General features: G+C 45.8%; 1 protein-coding gene across 1 annotated transcript; it reads left to right on the top strand.

The window, feature by feature from the left end:
- The first annotated feature begins 9,644 nt into the window (after nt 1–9,644).
- On the top strand, nt 9,645–14,329 carry LOC103348210 (defensin beta 118). The gene is made up of 2 exons (XM_008256167.4): nt 9,645–9,729; nt 13,860–14,329. Exons 1-2 carry the CDS (start codon nt 9,672–9,674, stop codon nt 14,159–14,161), a joined length of 360 nt encoding a protein of 119 aa, XP_008254389.1. The 5' UTR covers nt 9,645–9,671; the 3' UTR covers nt 14,162–14,329.
- Nucleotides 14,330–15,072: the final 743 nt, after the last annotated feature.

The following is a 15,072-nucleotide window of genomic DNA, read 5'->3' as shown; positions in this document are numbered from 1 at the left end:
GTTGGCAAAAAGAAATCATTACAATCATTACTAAGTTCCCCAAATTGGAGACTCTCAGATCCTAGTCTCTGATCATAGTCCATTAAGACCAGAAATCACCACCAAAAAAAAAAAAAAAAAAAGGTGGGGAGGCCAAGAGAAATAAGCCCTCTGGAAATTTATTCATAAGAAGAACAGCAGGTGCTTCTTCTTGGGCCAGATTTGGACTTCTGTGGCCAAGCAGTCGTGTGGGCACAAGGCTGTAGGACTCGCTCTGCAAGGGCTGAGACAGGGTGACATGGAGGCCTGAGAGAGACAAGACTGAGATGTGTTCAAGGGGACAGCAGGATCCAAAATCAGCTCTGAACACTGAGTGTTCACAGAAGTTACTGCGCTCTTTCCCTGGAGGTCTCTGTCAAAAGCAGGATTCCCATTGCACATCAGCTCCCCTCGAAGAGAGCATTTCGCAGGCTATCAGCCTTGGTGGGGGCAGAGTCCTCTCCCCGCAGCCCTGCCCTCTTGGCCTCAGTACCTCCCATCTGTGACTAAGGAAGCAACCTGCTTGGTTCCAACGATCCGGGTTGAGGAGGTCCCCAGGATGGTAGGCGCTATGCAAACGTGTTTGTTCCCCTGGTTAAAATGCTCTTTTCTGAGTTCCCTACGTGTAAGCCCCTGGCCCTGGAAACACAGCAGAGACAGCTTCTACCTGCAAGGGAGGTCCAGTTGGTCCCACCTCAGCGCGAGGAGGGTTAGGATAGAGTGAGAAGAGCTACGATCAGAGAGGTCCCCATTCTCCTTGGAAGTCCGTTTTTGGATCCGTTGTGATTTCCTTCCACAGCCGTTGTTTCTGTCTCTCCCGTTCCCTTCCCAGCGCCTAGCGCAGGGCTCTGAGTGGACAGCGGTCACCCACTGCTTCTGGCCCAAGGACCAATGCTGCTTTGCGTCACTGCCTGTGACTCACTCCTGGCCACCATCCCAAGGAGGCAAATAAAAACCGGAGTGCAGAGCCCCACTGCCGAGGCTCTGAAGGCTCAGATCTGCATCTCCTTCGCCAAGACCATGAAATCCTTGCTCCTGACTCTTACTGCATGTGTGGTGCTGTTCCAGACGTTCTCAGGTAACCAGAACCAAGGAGGCACAAAAAGAGAGACAGGGTGGGCACAGCCCGCCCGACGCTGAATCTTTCCTTCCACCAAGACAAGGCTTTCTCGGGTGGCTGCAATCGGCCTTGACCTTATCAGGGTCCTTCCTCCCAAGACCAGCCTGAGGTTGCGTAACTCAGTGTATCTGACCAGGATCCCTGGAGCTATGGAGCAAGGTGGAGACTCTTCTGGGACATTCCATTCCCTCTCAGCAGCAGCCTCCGCGGCCGAAATTGCCCTTGGGGCTTTGCCCCGGTGTCCCACCGATGTAGAAGGGTGGGCTGACTTCAGCTGTCTTTCCAATCTCTCCAGATCGGAGGTCCTGGAACCTTCCTGAGGCACTGGGTTCGAGCAGTCCTCGAGTTACCACTTTGTAGACAGCCCCTGCTCTCCTCCTCTGGAGTGGAAGTGGCTGCAGAACTCCCGTGGGAAGGAACCACAGGCCCTGCCTCGCCTTCCCACCTCCAAGTCTGTGCTTTAATAATGGTTCCAGCAAGGCACACGCCAAGCGGCCAGATTTGAAACGAGTTTATTAAGGCCTGAGGAATTTTAAACCAGGCACCATTCCTCTCTCTGATAGCTGAAAGCTTTTTCTAGGCACACAAATCCATGTGAACATATAGGTACCTGCTGCTCTTTTTAATCCTCAATGGTGACTGTACATGCTCTAAACGTTTCTTTTTTTTTAATGCAACCACACAAGGGTACTTCCAAAAGTTCATGGAAATACATATTTTGAGAAATGTATGCATTGATTTTGAAAATGTTTTGCACCCAAATACATTTCTTTTTAAATTCCATTCTTTTTAAATTCCATTTTTAAATTCCATTTTGAGCCGGCGCCGCGGCTCACTAGGCTAATCCTCTGCCTAGCGGCGCCGGCACACCGGGTTCTAGTCCCGGTCGGGGCGCCGGACTCTGTCCCGGTTGCCCCTCTTCCAGGCCAGCCCTCTGCTGTGGCCAGGGAGTGCAGTGGAGGATGGCCCAGGTGCTTGGGCCCTGCACCCCATGGGAGACCAGGAAAAGCACCTGGCTCCTGGCTCCTGCCATCGGATCAGCGCGGTGCGCCGGCCGCAGCGCGCCGGCCGCGCCGGCCATTGGAGGGTGAACCAACGGCAAAAGGAAGACCTTTCTCTCTGTCTCTCTCTCTCACTGTCCACTCTGCCTGTCAAAAAAAAAAAAAAAAAAAAAAAAAATTCCATTTTGTCCGTGAGCTTCTGGAAGTACTCTTTCGTGTGCTAGACGTCTTCCTTGTCAGCCTATAAAAATCCTCCTCATTTCTTCTGAAAGTCACTACTCCATCATATGGATATATCATAATTTATGCATCTAATCCCTACCGAAGGTATGGAATGTTTCCAGGCCTTTGATAAGACAAACAAAACTGAAACTGAGTTTTTACACATATATTTTTACTTGCTTAAGCAAAAATTAAATTTCCAGAAGACAGCTTGCTAGTAAAAAAAAGTAGTTTTTAATTCATTAATTAGAGAAACAGGAAGAGAGCGAGCGAGCGATTCACTCCTCAAAACACCCACAACAGCCTGGACAGAGCTGAGCCAAAGCCAGGGGCTGGGAACACAGTTCAGGTCTCCTGCACAGGAGGCGGGGATCCCATCACTCGAGCCATCACCACTGCATTGTCAGGGCTCTGGAATCAGGAACCGGAGCAGGGAACTGAGCCCCGGTAGTCGGATCTGGTGTGGAGGCATCTTAACCAGTGGGCAAATCCCCACCCTGGGAAAGAATAATTTGATCATTTTGCTTTTCAAGAGCACCTTTGCTAGGTCTCCTTGGGGTCATACAAAGCTGAAAGAAATCATTAGCTTTCCAGGGCAAAAAAAAAAAACCTTCAGAAAACCCAACTGAACACTGTTTATGCAAACCCAGAAAAATCTGGGTTGGGAACTTCTTCTCACCTGTAATACTAATATGTAAGAAAATAAACACTTTAAATAGTGATGGAAAAGATTAAATTATTAATTATTGATTAAAATGATTTTAATCAATAATTTTATATCTATCTATATTGTTATTTAAAATAGGAACATAACAAAAAACATTCTGGGCTGGCGTTGTGGCGTAATGCCTTAAGCCACTAGCTGTGACGCCAGCAACCCATATGGGCACCTGTTCAAGTCCCATTGCTCCCACCTAGCTCCTTGCTAATGTGCCTGGGAACGTATGGGAGGATGGCCCAAGTGCATGGACCCCTGCACCCATGTGGGAGAACAGGATAAATCTGACTCCTGGCTTCAGCCTGGCCCAGCCCCAGCCACTGTAGCTGTTTAGGGAGAGAACCAGTGGATGGAAGATCTCTCTGTCTGTCTGTCTGTTTCTCTCTCTCTGTAACTCTACCTTCCAAATAAATTTTTAAAATCTTTAAAAAAAGTTCTTAAGGATATAAAGTTTCAGAATATTTGTCACACAAAAGTCCACATTGAGAACACTTTTGGATGATAAACTCACACACAAGGAGAAACAAATCCAGAAGAATCCAGGTGTAAATGATATGAGAGGTAAGAATTATCACTTACTTCTATTGGATAGTTAATTTTAAAGCTAGACTAGAGGAGAAGAGAAAATGTGTCCTATAATTGCCCCTAAGTCATAATCAACATGGTTAAGGAGGGAATGATCTGGGCTCCGTGGAGAGAAGACCAAGGAACACAGGAGCCTGCTAAAGTTCTTGCCTTGTTAAGAGGTGAGGTATGATTATTGAGAAGTTTCAAAAATAAATAGAAATAGATTATCATGGACAAAGGCACTACAAGATTTCTTAAAACATCAGAATAAAATGAGTAAATTTTAAATCAGCCCAGGGAACCCTTATTCATCTATCTGAAATAGTAAATATGACAAAACTGAAATAAATGTACATTGAAAAAATAAAAAGATTAAACCATTGAATATATATGTATCAGAGGATATTTCTATATTCAACAGATAATAAGCAGTCTTTTGAGTAAAAACACACAGAACTTACAAAAATCACCCACGTTTTAGACCACAAACAAAGCGTCACTGAGTAAGACCATCCAGTGGCAGGCATTTGGCACAGCAGTCAAGAAAACACTCAGGGCACCAACGTCCCCCAGTGCAGTGCCTGGATTGGAGTCCTGGCTCTGCTTCCAATTCCAGTTTCCTGCAAATGTGCCTTCCCGGGCCATAGCAGAGAGCTGGACTGGAAGAGGAGCAACCCAGACTAGAACCCAGCGCCCATATGGGATGCTAGCACCGCAGGCAGAGGATTAGCCAAGTGAGCCACAGCGCCGGCCCCGAGTTGTACATTTAAGCCATTGTTAGTTAAACACTGGGTTAAGTTCCAAAAATGCATTTTTTAAACTCTATTTATGACCCTTTGGAAAATTTTTCAATGAATGACATGACACCAAGACCTGATGAAATGGATGATGTATCAGGTGCATTTCCCAAGTTATTTATTTCATTTTTTCTTCATCAAAGTATGTCTCATGAGAAAATCTGCTTGGATGCACTTAATAATTAACAGGCACATTTTGAAAGATGATTGCTTTGTACCTAAGAGGAGGTACCTCTAAAAGTAAAAAATTGTCCATTGCCCTTACCTACACCTTGAGACTTAGTCCAGTCTGTGAAGTGACCAACAGGCTTTACACAAGCGTTTCTCAACAATAAAAGGAAAAATATTTCCACTGACATGTGGCATGTTTCATCCTCAAGTTCTTTAAAAAGATTGATTGCTGCCACTTGAGAGTTCATTACCCTATGGGCATTCTTTTTATTTTTTAAATTTGATTTAAGGTATACAAATTCCATACATAAAGATTTAGGAATGAGTGATTCTTCCTACCCTACCCTCCTGCCCACCCACACTCCCACCCTTCTTCCTCCTCTCTCTCCTCTTCCCACTCTTTTATTTTTTTAAAGATTTATTTATTTGTTTGAAAGTCAGAGTTACACGGAGAGAAGAGAGAGAGAGAGAGAGAGAGAGAGAGAGAGAGAGAGAGAGAGAGAAGTCTTCCATCCACTGGTTCACTCCCCAATTGGCCTCAATGGCTGGAGCTGCGCTGATCCAAAGCCAGGAGCCAGGAGCCTCCTCCAGGGGCCCAAGGACTTGATCCATCTTGTACTGCTTTCCCAGACCATAGCAGAGAGCCGGACCAGAAGTGGAGCAGCCAGGCCTCAAACCGCAGCCCATATGGGATGCTGGCGCTTCAGGCCAGGCCTTTAACCTGCTGTGCCACAGCACCGGCTCCCCTACTCTTAACTTTTATAAAGACCTATTTTCAGTTTACTTTATACTCACAAGATTAACCCTACAGTAAGTAAAGAGTTCAATAAATAGCACACATGCTTCCAACAATGTTACACGTCTCACTTATAGTGGGAAGGGTCTCAGCGTGGTTGCCCCAGCCAGGAGCATCGGGTCACACAGGGACCTATTAGAAGCACACATTTTTGTCACACTGTTCCCCCTAAATATGCATAGTTACTATATATATCAATTAAAATGTTGTAATATATATATATATTTTTTACAGGCAGAGTGGACAGTGAGAGAGAGAGAGAGAGACAGAGAGAAAGGTCTTCCTTTTGCCGTTGGTTCACCCTCCAATGGCCACTGCGGCCGGCACACCACGCTGATCCGGTGGCAGGAGCCAGGTACTTCTCCTGGTCTCCCATGGGGTGCAGGGCCCAAGCACTTGGGCCATCCTCCACTGCACTCCCGGGCCACAGCAGAGAGCTGGCCTGGAAGAGGGGCAACCGGGACAGAATCCGGCGCCCCAACCAGGACTAGAACCTGGTGTGCCAGCGCCGCAAGGCGGAGGATTAGCCTAGTGAGCCGCGGCGTCGGCCTAGGAATCATTTTTAAGACGTTTTAAGTGATAACGAGGACTCAGTTTTAGTTGATACTCCTATGCTTGTGGTATGGCAAAAGCAAATAATCTTGAAATTTAATGGAATCACTACTTTGCACAACTAATTTCACATACTCACACAACTTCTGGCCAAACATCCCATTTCCGCGGCCCAGCAAGTTCCTTCGGCACTGATGGCAGGATATTTAGCAATCCAGAGTAGACCAGCCCCTGCCTTGCCTACATTATTTCCCTTAATGTACACAGGGGTGTTTTCAAGGTTGCAGATACAGTGGCCCTAGCGATGAGTGCAGGCATCAATACCTCAAGTTCATCGCCTTTCTTTTTCAGTCTGCAGGGGCCGAAAATCTTGCTGGGTCATAAAAGGCCACTGCAGAAAGAACTGCAAGTCCGGGGAACACGTGAAACAGCCGTGTAAAAACGGCAACTACTGCTGCACGCCAAGCAAGGCAGATCCCCAGCCGCACGGAGCGCCCCCGGCACCCACCAGGAAAGCGCAGTCTTTTCATGATAATATGAAAAATGTCAAGAATTTCCCAGTAGTGCTCAGTATTAACGACAACAATGTAGAAGACCAGTTGCTGTCGACTTCGGTCTCCCTGCCCACTTTAGTCCACTGAAGCCTCTGGCCTCCTGTCTGCTGTCACTCATCTCTGTTCTCATAGGTTTGCATGACCATGTCAAAGTGTCCCGAGCCCTAAAAGTGCCCTGGCGTCCCCTCCCCACCCGTACCTAATCCTAAAGTTGAGGTGTTATCCTCTCTGTTTGGACCTCTTCGTTTCCAAAGCAAGAGTTTGAGAAGCCTCAGGGAAATCCCAAGTATTGAATATTTGCCTCGGGGCCGGCGCTGTGGGGTAGCAGGTAAAGCTGCTGCCTGCAGTGCTGGCATCCCATATGGGCGCCGGTTTGAGACCCAGCTGCTCCACTTCCGATCCAGCTCTCTGCTATGGCCTGGGAAAGTAAGATGGCCCAAGATGGCCCAAGTCCTTGGGCCCCTGCACCCGTGTGGGAGACCCAGAAGAAGCTCCTGGCTTCAAATTGGCACAGCTCTGGTCATTGCGGCCAATTGGGGGATTGAACCATCAGATGGAAGACCTCTCTCTCTCTCTCTCTGCCTCTCTCTCTGTGTAACTCTGACTTTCAAATAAATAAATAAATCTTTAAAAAATTTTGCCTCCTGGTTCAATCCAAGTATTGAATTTTATTTTATTTTTGTGACCAACAGCTATCACAACATTAAGAGTTTTCTTTATAAAAGAGAAGACACTCGGAGAAGTTCATCCCGTTTGTTACTATCTCACCACTCTCCTAAACACTTAAAGAGAAGACCTGAAACTATAAAACTACTAGAAGAAAACAAAAGATACTGATCTGAGAAACAGTTTTTTATTTGATCCCAAAAGAGTAGGCAACAAAAGAAAAAATAGACTGATGGAATTTTATCAAAATAAAATTATTTCAAAAATAGAATCATGGAATTATATCAAAATAAAAACCTTGTTCCCAACAAAGAACGCAATGAACAGAGTGAGGCGACCCCTGATGTTGTCTCCCTATGTTGGGAGATGACATCTGCAAGCCACACAGCTGATAAGGGGTTAATATCCAAAATAGATGAGGAACTCAAACAACTCCATAGAAAGAAAACAAATAACATGATTTTAGACTAGACAGGAATCTGAAAAGACATTTCTTTTTTCTTTTTTTTAAAGAATTATTTTATTTATTTGAAAGACAGAGAGAGAGGTAGAGACAGAGAGAGAGGTCTTCCATCCAATGGGTCACTCCCCAAATGGTCACAACGGCCGGAACTGCGCCCATCCGAAGCCAGGAGCCAGGAGCTTCTTCCGAGTCTCCCATGCGGGTGCAGGGGTCCAAGGACTTGGGCCATTTTCTACTGCTTTCCCAGGCCACAGCAGAGAGCTGGATTGGAAGTGGAGCAGCCGGGACTACAACCGGCGCCCAAATGGGATGCCGGTGCTTCAGGCCAGGGCTTTAACCCACTGTGCCACAGTGCTGGCCCCAAAAAGGCTCTCTCTCTCCCTCTCCCTCTCCCTCTCCCTCTCCCTCTCCCTCTCCCTCTCCCTCTCCTTCTTTCTCTGTGTAACTCTTTCAAGTAAACAAATAAATCTTAAAAAAAAAGACAATAGTTGATAATTCATAATTGCCCTCTTTCAGTACACACTCAGCCATCCCATGGTAACAGAGTTCTGCTTGTTCGAATATTTTCATCTAAAATTCATCTGTAAAAAGCCCGTCACCTTCCTAGACACTTAAATGGTGCCATCCAGAAGAGAACAAGCCCATCGCCATATGACAGTCCTGCTCGTTGCTCCAGATCACTCTCACACAGAAGAACAGCTCCAGAAGAGGAAGACCGACCCCCTCCTCTGCAGCTTTCTCAGGACTCCCGGGACCCAGTAAACACGCGGGAACACACACTGATGCAGGGTGAAAAACGCAACAAAAGCCAAGGGGACCACGCGGACTCCCAAGGCCTCTGGGGAGTTCTCCATCCCAAAGGCAGACCTAAATGGCATTCTCTCTGACCTCCGAGGGCTCCCACGGTTCCCTGCCAAACACAACATCCGCGGTTACTGGAGAGCCGCCTGGCACAGGGTGCGGTTCTTCAGGACACTGGGTAGCACAATCCCGTGAGTCCTGTAACAAGGCATCGCCCCCACACTCTGCAGACGTTGGCTCTACTTTCTCAGACAAGCCGCTTTCCCTGGTGGGCATGTGATGTGAGGGAGAGATCTGGCACGCTATTTCTTTTCTTTCTTTTCTTTTTTTTTTTTTTTTTTTTTGGACAGGCAGAGTTAGACAGTGAGAGAGAGACAGAGAGAAAGGTCTTCCTTCCGTTGGTTCACCCACCAAATGGCCGCTACGGCCGGCGCCCTGCACTGATCCGAAGCCAGGAGCCAGGTGCCTCCTCCTGGTCTCCCATGCAGGTGCAGGGCCCAAGCACTTGGGCCATCCTCCACTGCACTCCCAGGCCACAACAGAGAGCTGGCCTGGAAGAGGAGCAACCAGGACAGAATCCGGCACCCCGACTGGGACTAGAACCCGGTGTGCCAGCACTGCAGGCAGAGGATTAGCCCAGTGAGCCGCGGCGCCGGCTTATTATCCGCTATTTCTGAAATCCTTCACTGGGAATGTGCTTTGCACCTCGGAGGTTCAAAAACTGAAAAGACATCATCCCTACTCTCAGGAATCCCCCAGTCCAGTGCAGCGAGACACAGAGGTAAACAGTTCAAAAGCAGATTTAGGCCAGAGTGAGGGGGGCTGTGGGCAGGGACAGAGCCCGCTGGGAGGTACAAGGTAGACAGGGAAGAGGCCTGTGTGTCTCTTCCTTCTCCATTTCTCCAAACGCCTCCTTGAAGCCTGCGACTTACAACCCTCTGCCTGCTTCCCGGTGCCTGCATCAGTCACTCAACTGCTGCACCAGCCAACAGACTAATGTTTCACTTGGATAAGCTTTAAAAAAATTCACTTGGAGAAAAAAAGGGTTTATTATTTTAAAAATGAAGCAAAGTTAATGGATAAACTTTAATATGTCTGCCTGGTTCATTGCCCGGCCCTCTGCCCATCCCCCGCTGCCAAGAGGCCAATAAAACTGTTGTGAGGATGCGCACTGCACACAACATTCGGAACTCCTAGGTCCGCGGGCTCCTACTTCCCAAGGATCATGCGACTCTTGCTGCTAGCCCTTCCTGTCCTTGCGTTTCTACCCCAGGTGATCCCAGGTAATCAGAACCCAGGGAGGCTGCACAAACGGAGGTACAATGAGCTCTAGGCATGGGAATTCCAGGGTGTCCCTGGACCCCCAGCTGGGGCAGCGCAACAGCTGTACTGGTGCTGTGCTGCTGGCAGGAGGGGAACTTAGGGGAGGACACCTTACCCTCAACGGGTCAGGGCAGCTCAATGTCCAGAGCGGTCCACTCTGATTGTGTGCTCCAAGTCGCCCACCTCAGGAATTAGGGAGAACCCACATCTGCTCTCTCTCCAGCACAGGCCAGCTCTTAACAATGACTCCCCAGTCCCACTTCCTTATGTGTTCCTGGCTCTGAAAATCCTGTTACAGCCTCAAGAGAGGTCTTTTTCTGTTTTGTTTTCTCATATTTTGGAATTTGATGAACAACTCAGACAGTTTCTGCAGAGCTGTTATGGGGAAAATCAACAGGACTTTCTACTGTGAAAGCGCGAGCTTTAACAACCCCTGCTGCTTCAAAAACGTTGAAAGTCGTTACCACGGCTTGGAAATTGCTGCTGAAGAGAACTTGTTTCCCTACTTTCTTGTGTATCTTTCAAGATATATTTCAATGTCTAACCAAACTCACATAAAAATAAATCTCACTATTTCTGTTTCTACAAAAGTAACCACATTATGTGCACGTTTATACAGCATCCTTTTTCACCTAATAATATTTTGCACGTAGCCATCCAAAGACTAGCCTCCTCCTTTGCCAGTGTGTGATGTTTTGCTTAGGAAAAGCCATAACTATATGGATAGCCATTTGGAACACATCCTGTTTGGCATCAGTGCACATATGTATAAGTAAAGGAGTACTTCCACAGTCGGACAGAGATTTAGATAGGGTAGAGCCCTAGAAGTCAATGGCTGGGTTAAAGGTAAGTTCAAACAAATTATTCCATTAATTCCTCCCTTCTATATTTCTCAGGACACCGCCAGCAGGAACTGCCGGTTTTCAAGATCTTCAGTAATTCTCCTGTTGCAATTCCAGATACAATCAGGACAATTCTGTGGGATCCATGTGGGATCTCTTGTGCCTGCCTTGAGTTCTGGTGGGAACATTAAGACCAGGAAACACAAATGAGACATGTTTTGTAAAAGCAATCCATGGTCATAGAAACTCAGAGCCTGTGTTGAGCGAATGAACTGTTACATGTTTGGGGATTTCAGGTCTTTTTCTTTTTAAAGGGTTATTTATTTATTTGAGAGGAAGAGTTACAGACAAGGAGAGGGAGAGACAGAGAAAGAGGCCTTCCATCCACTGGGTCTTCCATCCACTGGTTCACTCCCAAATGGCCATAAGCAGGGAGCTGGATTGGAAATGGAGCAGCCAGAACTCGAATTAGTGCCCATATGGGATGCTGGCTCCACAGGCAGAGGTTTAACCAACCACACCACAGCACCGCCCCGGTTTCAAGTCTTAATGTTCTGGTAGGCAATGCAAATTTAGAGCCATCCTCCTAGAGGGAAGAGTTAAGACAATGAAAAATCTTTTTGTCTTTTTTTTTTTTTTTTTTTTTTTGGCAGCCCCTATATGTAAGGAAGAAGAATAAAAGTCAGTGACATTTATGTAGACAAAAAAAATCTCATTTACTCTCACCAATAGTGCACAAAGATTTTTCTATCATCATATTCCTCCAATACTTAGCATTATTCTTATCGGTTTCATGAGCATAAATCACACACATTGTTTTAATCTACATTCCTGTCATTATTCTGCAATCAAAATGTATGGTTGTGGCTTTCATTCACTTGCTGTGTGATCTAAACCCCCATGGTACTCTCTCCTGTTACCCTCCAACTAACTTACTCTACACCCATCATAGTCACCCTATTGTTCTTTAGAAACTTGGAAGTAGATCCTGCCGCTGGGCCTTTGCACTTGCTACGTCCTTTGCCCGATACACCCTTCCCCCAGTTAGTCTCAGGGCTCATTCTCTCACTTCCTTCTAAGAAAGATCTTCTACCACTTCCCTGCTGACTACGCACTTTCTGTCCTGCTGGCCTGCTGCAATTCTTTCCATGATGCTTATCATCTGTATCGACCTGTACCTAACATAAAATGCGCCTTACTTTCTTCTCCGACTGTCATATTTCTCGTTTCTTGACTGAACTCTCTATGAGAGCAGGAAGTTTAGTGTATTTTTACAACTGTCACCTCACACTTTTTTTTTTTTTTTTTTTTTTTTTTTGACAGGCAGAGTGGACAGTGAGAGAGAGAGACAGAAAGGTCTTCCTTTTCCATTGGTTCACCCTCCAAGGCTGCTGCAGATCCGAAGCCAGGAGCCAGGTGCTTCTCCTGGTCTCCCATGGGGTGCAGGGCCCAAGCACTTGGGCCATCCTCCACTGCACTCCCGGGCCACAACAGAGAGCTGGCCTGGAAGAGGAGCAACTGGGACAGGATCCGGCACCCCGACCAGGACTAGAACCCGGTGTGCCGGCGCCACAGGCGGAGGATTAGCCTAGTGAGCCGCGGCGCCGACCCTGGGACATTTTAAAACATTACTTAAATATCCTGCAAAATTGTAGAGCTCACCTTTAGAATCATCTAGAATGGAAGCATTTTTCACAATAAATAAAAGGCAGCAGAAACCCAAAAGTCCATTGGTAGAGGAATGGCTAGCAACATGAACTGTTATTCAGTCTTCAGAGTGAAGGAAGCTGACACATGCTACAATGTACGTGAACCCTGAAGACAAGATGAAATAAGCTAACCACAAAAGGAAATATGTATATTCTACTCATATTAAATAATTCATATAGTCATATTTGCAGAAACAGAAAGCAGCATAGTGGTTGCCAAGGGCTAGGGCATGGAGAAAAGGAATTACTGTTTGGTGGCTACAGAAGGTCAGTTTTGCAAGAGGAACAAAGTCTGTGAATGAATGGTGGTGTTGGTGGCACATGAGTGGATTGAATGCCACTGACGTACAAAGTTAAAAATGGCTCAAAGGTAAATTTGACATTGGGTACATTTTTCCAAAATTAAAAAAAAATCACTTTTTTTGAGGCTTTGAGGAGAAGGGGTCTTTCACTATTATCTGTTTCTTAATGCTTATTGATTTATCCAAGCTTCTATTTTCTTCCTAAGCTATCCCTAGAAATTTTTTAGGAGTTTTTCCATTTCATCTAGGTTTTAACTTGATTAGTGTCCAATTGTTGAAAATTCTCTTGTTCTGTTTGATGTACCATCCCTCTTTTTATTTTGCCATTTTCACTAAAATTTTGTTTCGTTTTAATATCCTCTTTCTTCCCCTAAGTCTTTCTAGAAGCCTGACTTCATCATTTCTGATTTCATGACTACCCTTCTTATCTAAGTTTTAATATTTATCATGTTTTTAATAGAAGGGATCATTGCATTTGATTGGGAAACATAGAGTGTGATAGAACAGATGTTTATGGCTTTTTACCTGATTTCCAGAAGGTGAAGCCCACGGGCCAGCTGTGGCATCACAGCTAGGAAAGCAGAAACCCTGCTGCACCAAGTGTCAGTCTCTGCCCTTTAACAACACCTCTGCATGATCCCTGTGGACCTTAAAGCTTAAGAAGCACTGGTCTAATGCCCAAGCAAAGAGGACCAATCACATAGGAGTAACTACACTATAGAAGGTTCTAGGTATACTTTCTGTCCTAGTAGGAGTGCGGGTATGTAAGAGCTCACGTTGCTATTAGTCTTTAAACTACACAGATGTATCGCATATGCACATTCTAATACATAGTTTGCAGTTCAGTGTCTTCAGAGATATTTAACAATGCAAATAAATCACAGGAACAATGATTTGGACTTTCTTGATGTGGATAATTTTACACAAATCCAAGGAGCTTCATTGCAAGTGGCTCCAATTCCTTGTGGCTGGCAAGTTACTTCTGATGGATGATAAGATACATCTCCATCTCACTTTTGGAAAAATTTAAAATGGGCAGATTGAGAAGTCAGGAACAGATATTTTGAGAAACATAGTATCTGCCAGGCCTGAGCTGCAAGTCTTAGGGCCGTGGTCTAGCCATGATCAATGATCTAATCAAACCCAGTGTTGTTGGCGATACCAGATGTGCAGTCATGCTAGCAAGATTGAGAGCATTAGCAACCTAAAATCAGTGGCCTTCCCTTTTATTATTTAGCCTATGGTGGTGGAAAAAAATGCTGGAACAAATCAGGACGCTGCAGGAAACACTGCAAAGATGGAGAAGTAGCACAAGAAATATGTAAAAATCATCGCACCTGCTGTGTCCCGGGCAACAAAGACTATGAGCAAGAAGCCTTCCATGAGCGAGTCACTAAGACGAGTAGCCCTAACCGCTTTGCTGCATCCTCAGATTTTGTAAATTTCATTGCAATGGATTTAATTCCCACTACGGACTACCTGGACGTGGACAACATGAACGAAGAGGATGAAATCCAAAGTCTCTATCAAAGCTCGTGACTTCCTCCCGGCTGTGACTCACCCATGTCCACAGCGCGATGCGCTAAATCCAGTAAAGCAACGAGAGCCCCTCCCCGTGCCCACCGATGTGTAGTTCTAGATACAAACAGCTACACAACTAGAAAGCAGATCAAAAATATGTTATTGTGAAAATTTTAAAAAGTGAAAGGAAGGGGAAGGGAGGAAAGTATCCCTGTATTCTTAGAATTGAATCAATGAACTACATGTAGTCTGTTCTCTTTATATTAATAAAAATATTTTTTAAATATTCTGCATACGGAAGTCTAAAATTTTCCCTGTTTCCAATGACAAACTCTTCTGTGTTCTTTTTGAAATATCTAATTCTTCCCATGACAAGTGTTAACTGATTTTTTTAAAAGATTTATTTATTTATTTGAAAGGCAGAGTTATGGGGCAAGGGAGGAGGTGTAGAGAAACAGAGAGCCAGGAGCTTCTTGTGGGTTTCCCAGGTAGGTGCAGGGTCCCAAGCACTTGGGCCATCCTCTGCTGCTTTCCCAGGCCATTAGCAGGGAGCTAGACCAGAAGTGGACCAGGCAGGACTCAAACTGGAGCCCATATGGGATGCCAGCACCACAGTTACACCACAGCGCTGGCCCTGTTCATTCATTTTTAATGTCCCTTGTTTGCTGGTGACCTCTGCAGCCTTAATCACTGTTAAGCATTCCAACACTGATGAGCCATGGGTCCTTTTGACTTGCCAACAAGTGATTTTGGGATAACAGAGACATCCCTTATGTTAGGCCTGCCTTTTTTTTTTTTTTTTTAAGATTCATTTATTTGAAAGGCAGAGTTACAGAAAGAAGAGAGAGAGAGAGAGAGAGAGAGATCTGCCATCTGCTGGTTCACCTCCCAGATGGCCACAAAGGTCAAGGCAAAGCCAGACCACAGGT

This window comes from Oryctolagus cuniculus, chromosome 11 (assembly GCF_964237555.1).
Source record: "Oryctolagus cuniculus chromosome 11, mOryCun1.1, whole genome shotgun sequence".
NCBI classification, from domain to species: domain Eukaryota; kingdom Metazoa; phylum Chordata; class Mammalia; order Lagomorpha; family Leporidae; genus Oryctolagus; species Oryctolagus cuniculus.
This window is presented reverse-complemented; position numbering and strand designations above follow the sequence as displayed.

Coding starts and splice junctions, on each gene's coding strand:
- LOC103348210 (XM_008256167.4), top strand. CDS start 9,672: ATGCGACTCTTGCTGCTAGCCCTTCCTGTCCTTGCGTTTCTACCCCAG. Junction 9,730..13,859: donor TCTACCCCAGGTGATCCCAG/GTAATCAGAACC, acceptor TTTATTATTTAG/CCTATGGTGGTGGAAAAAAA.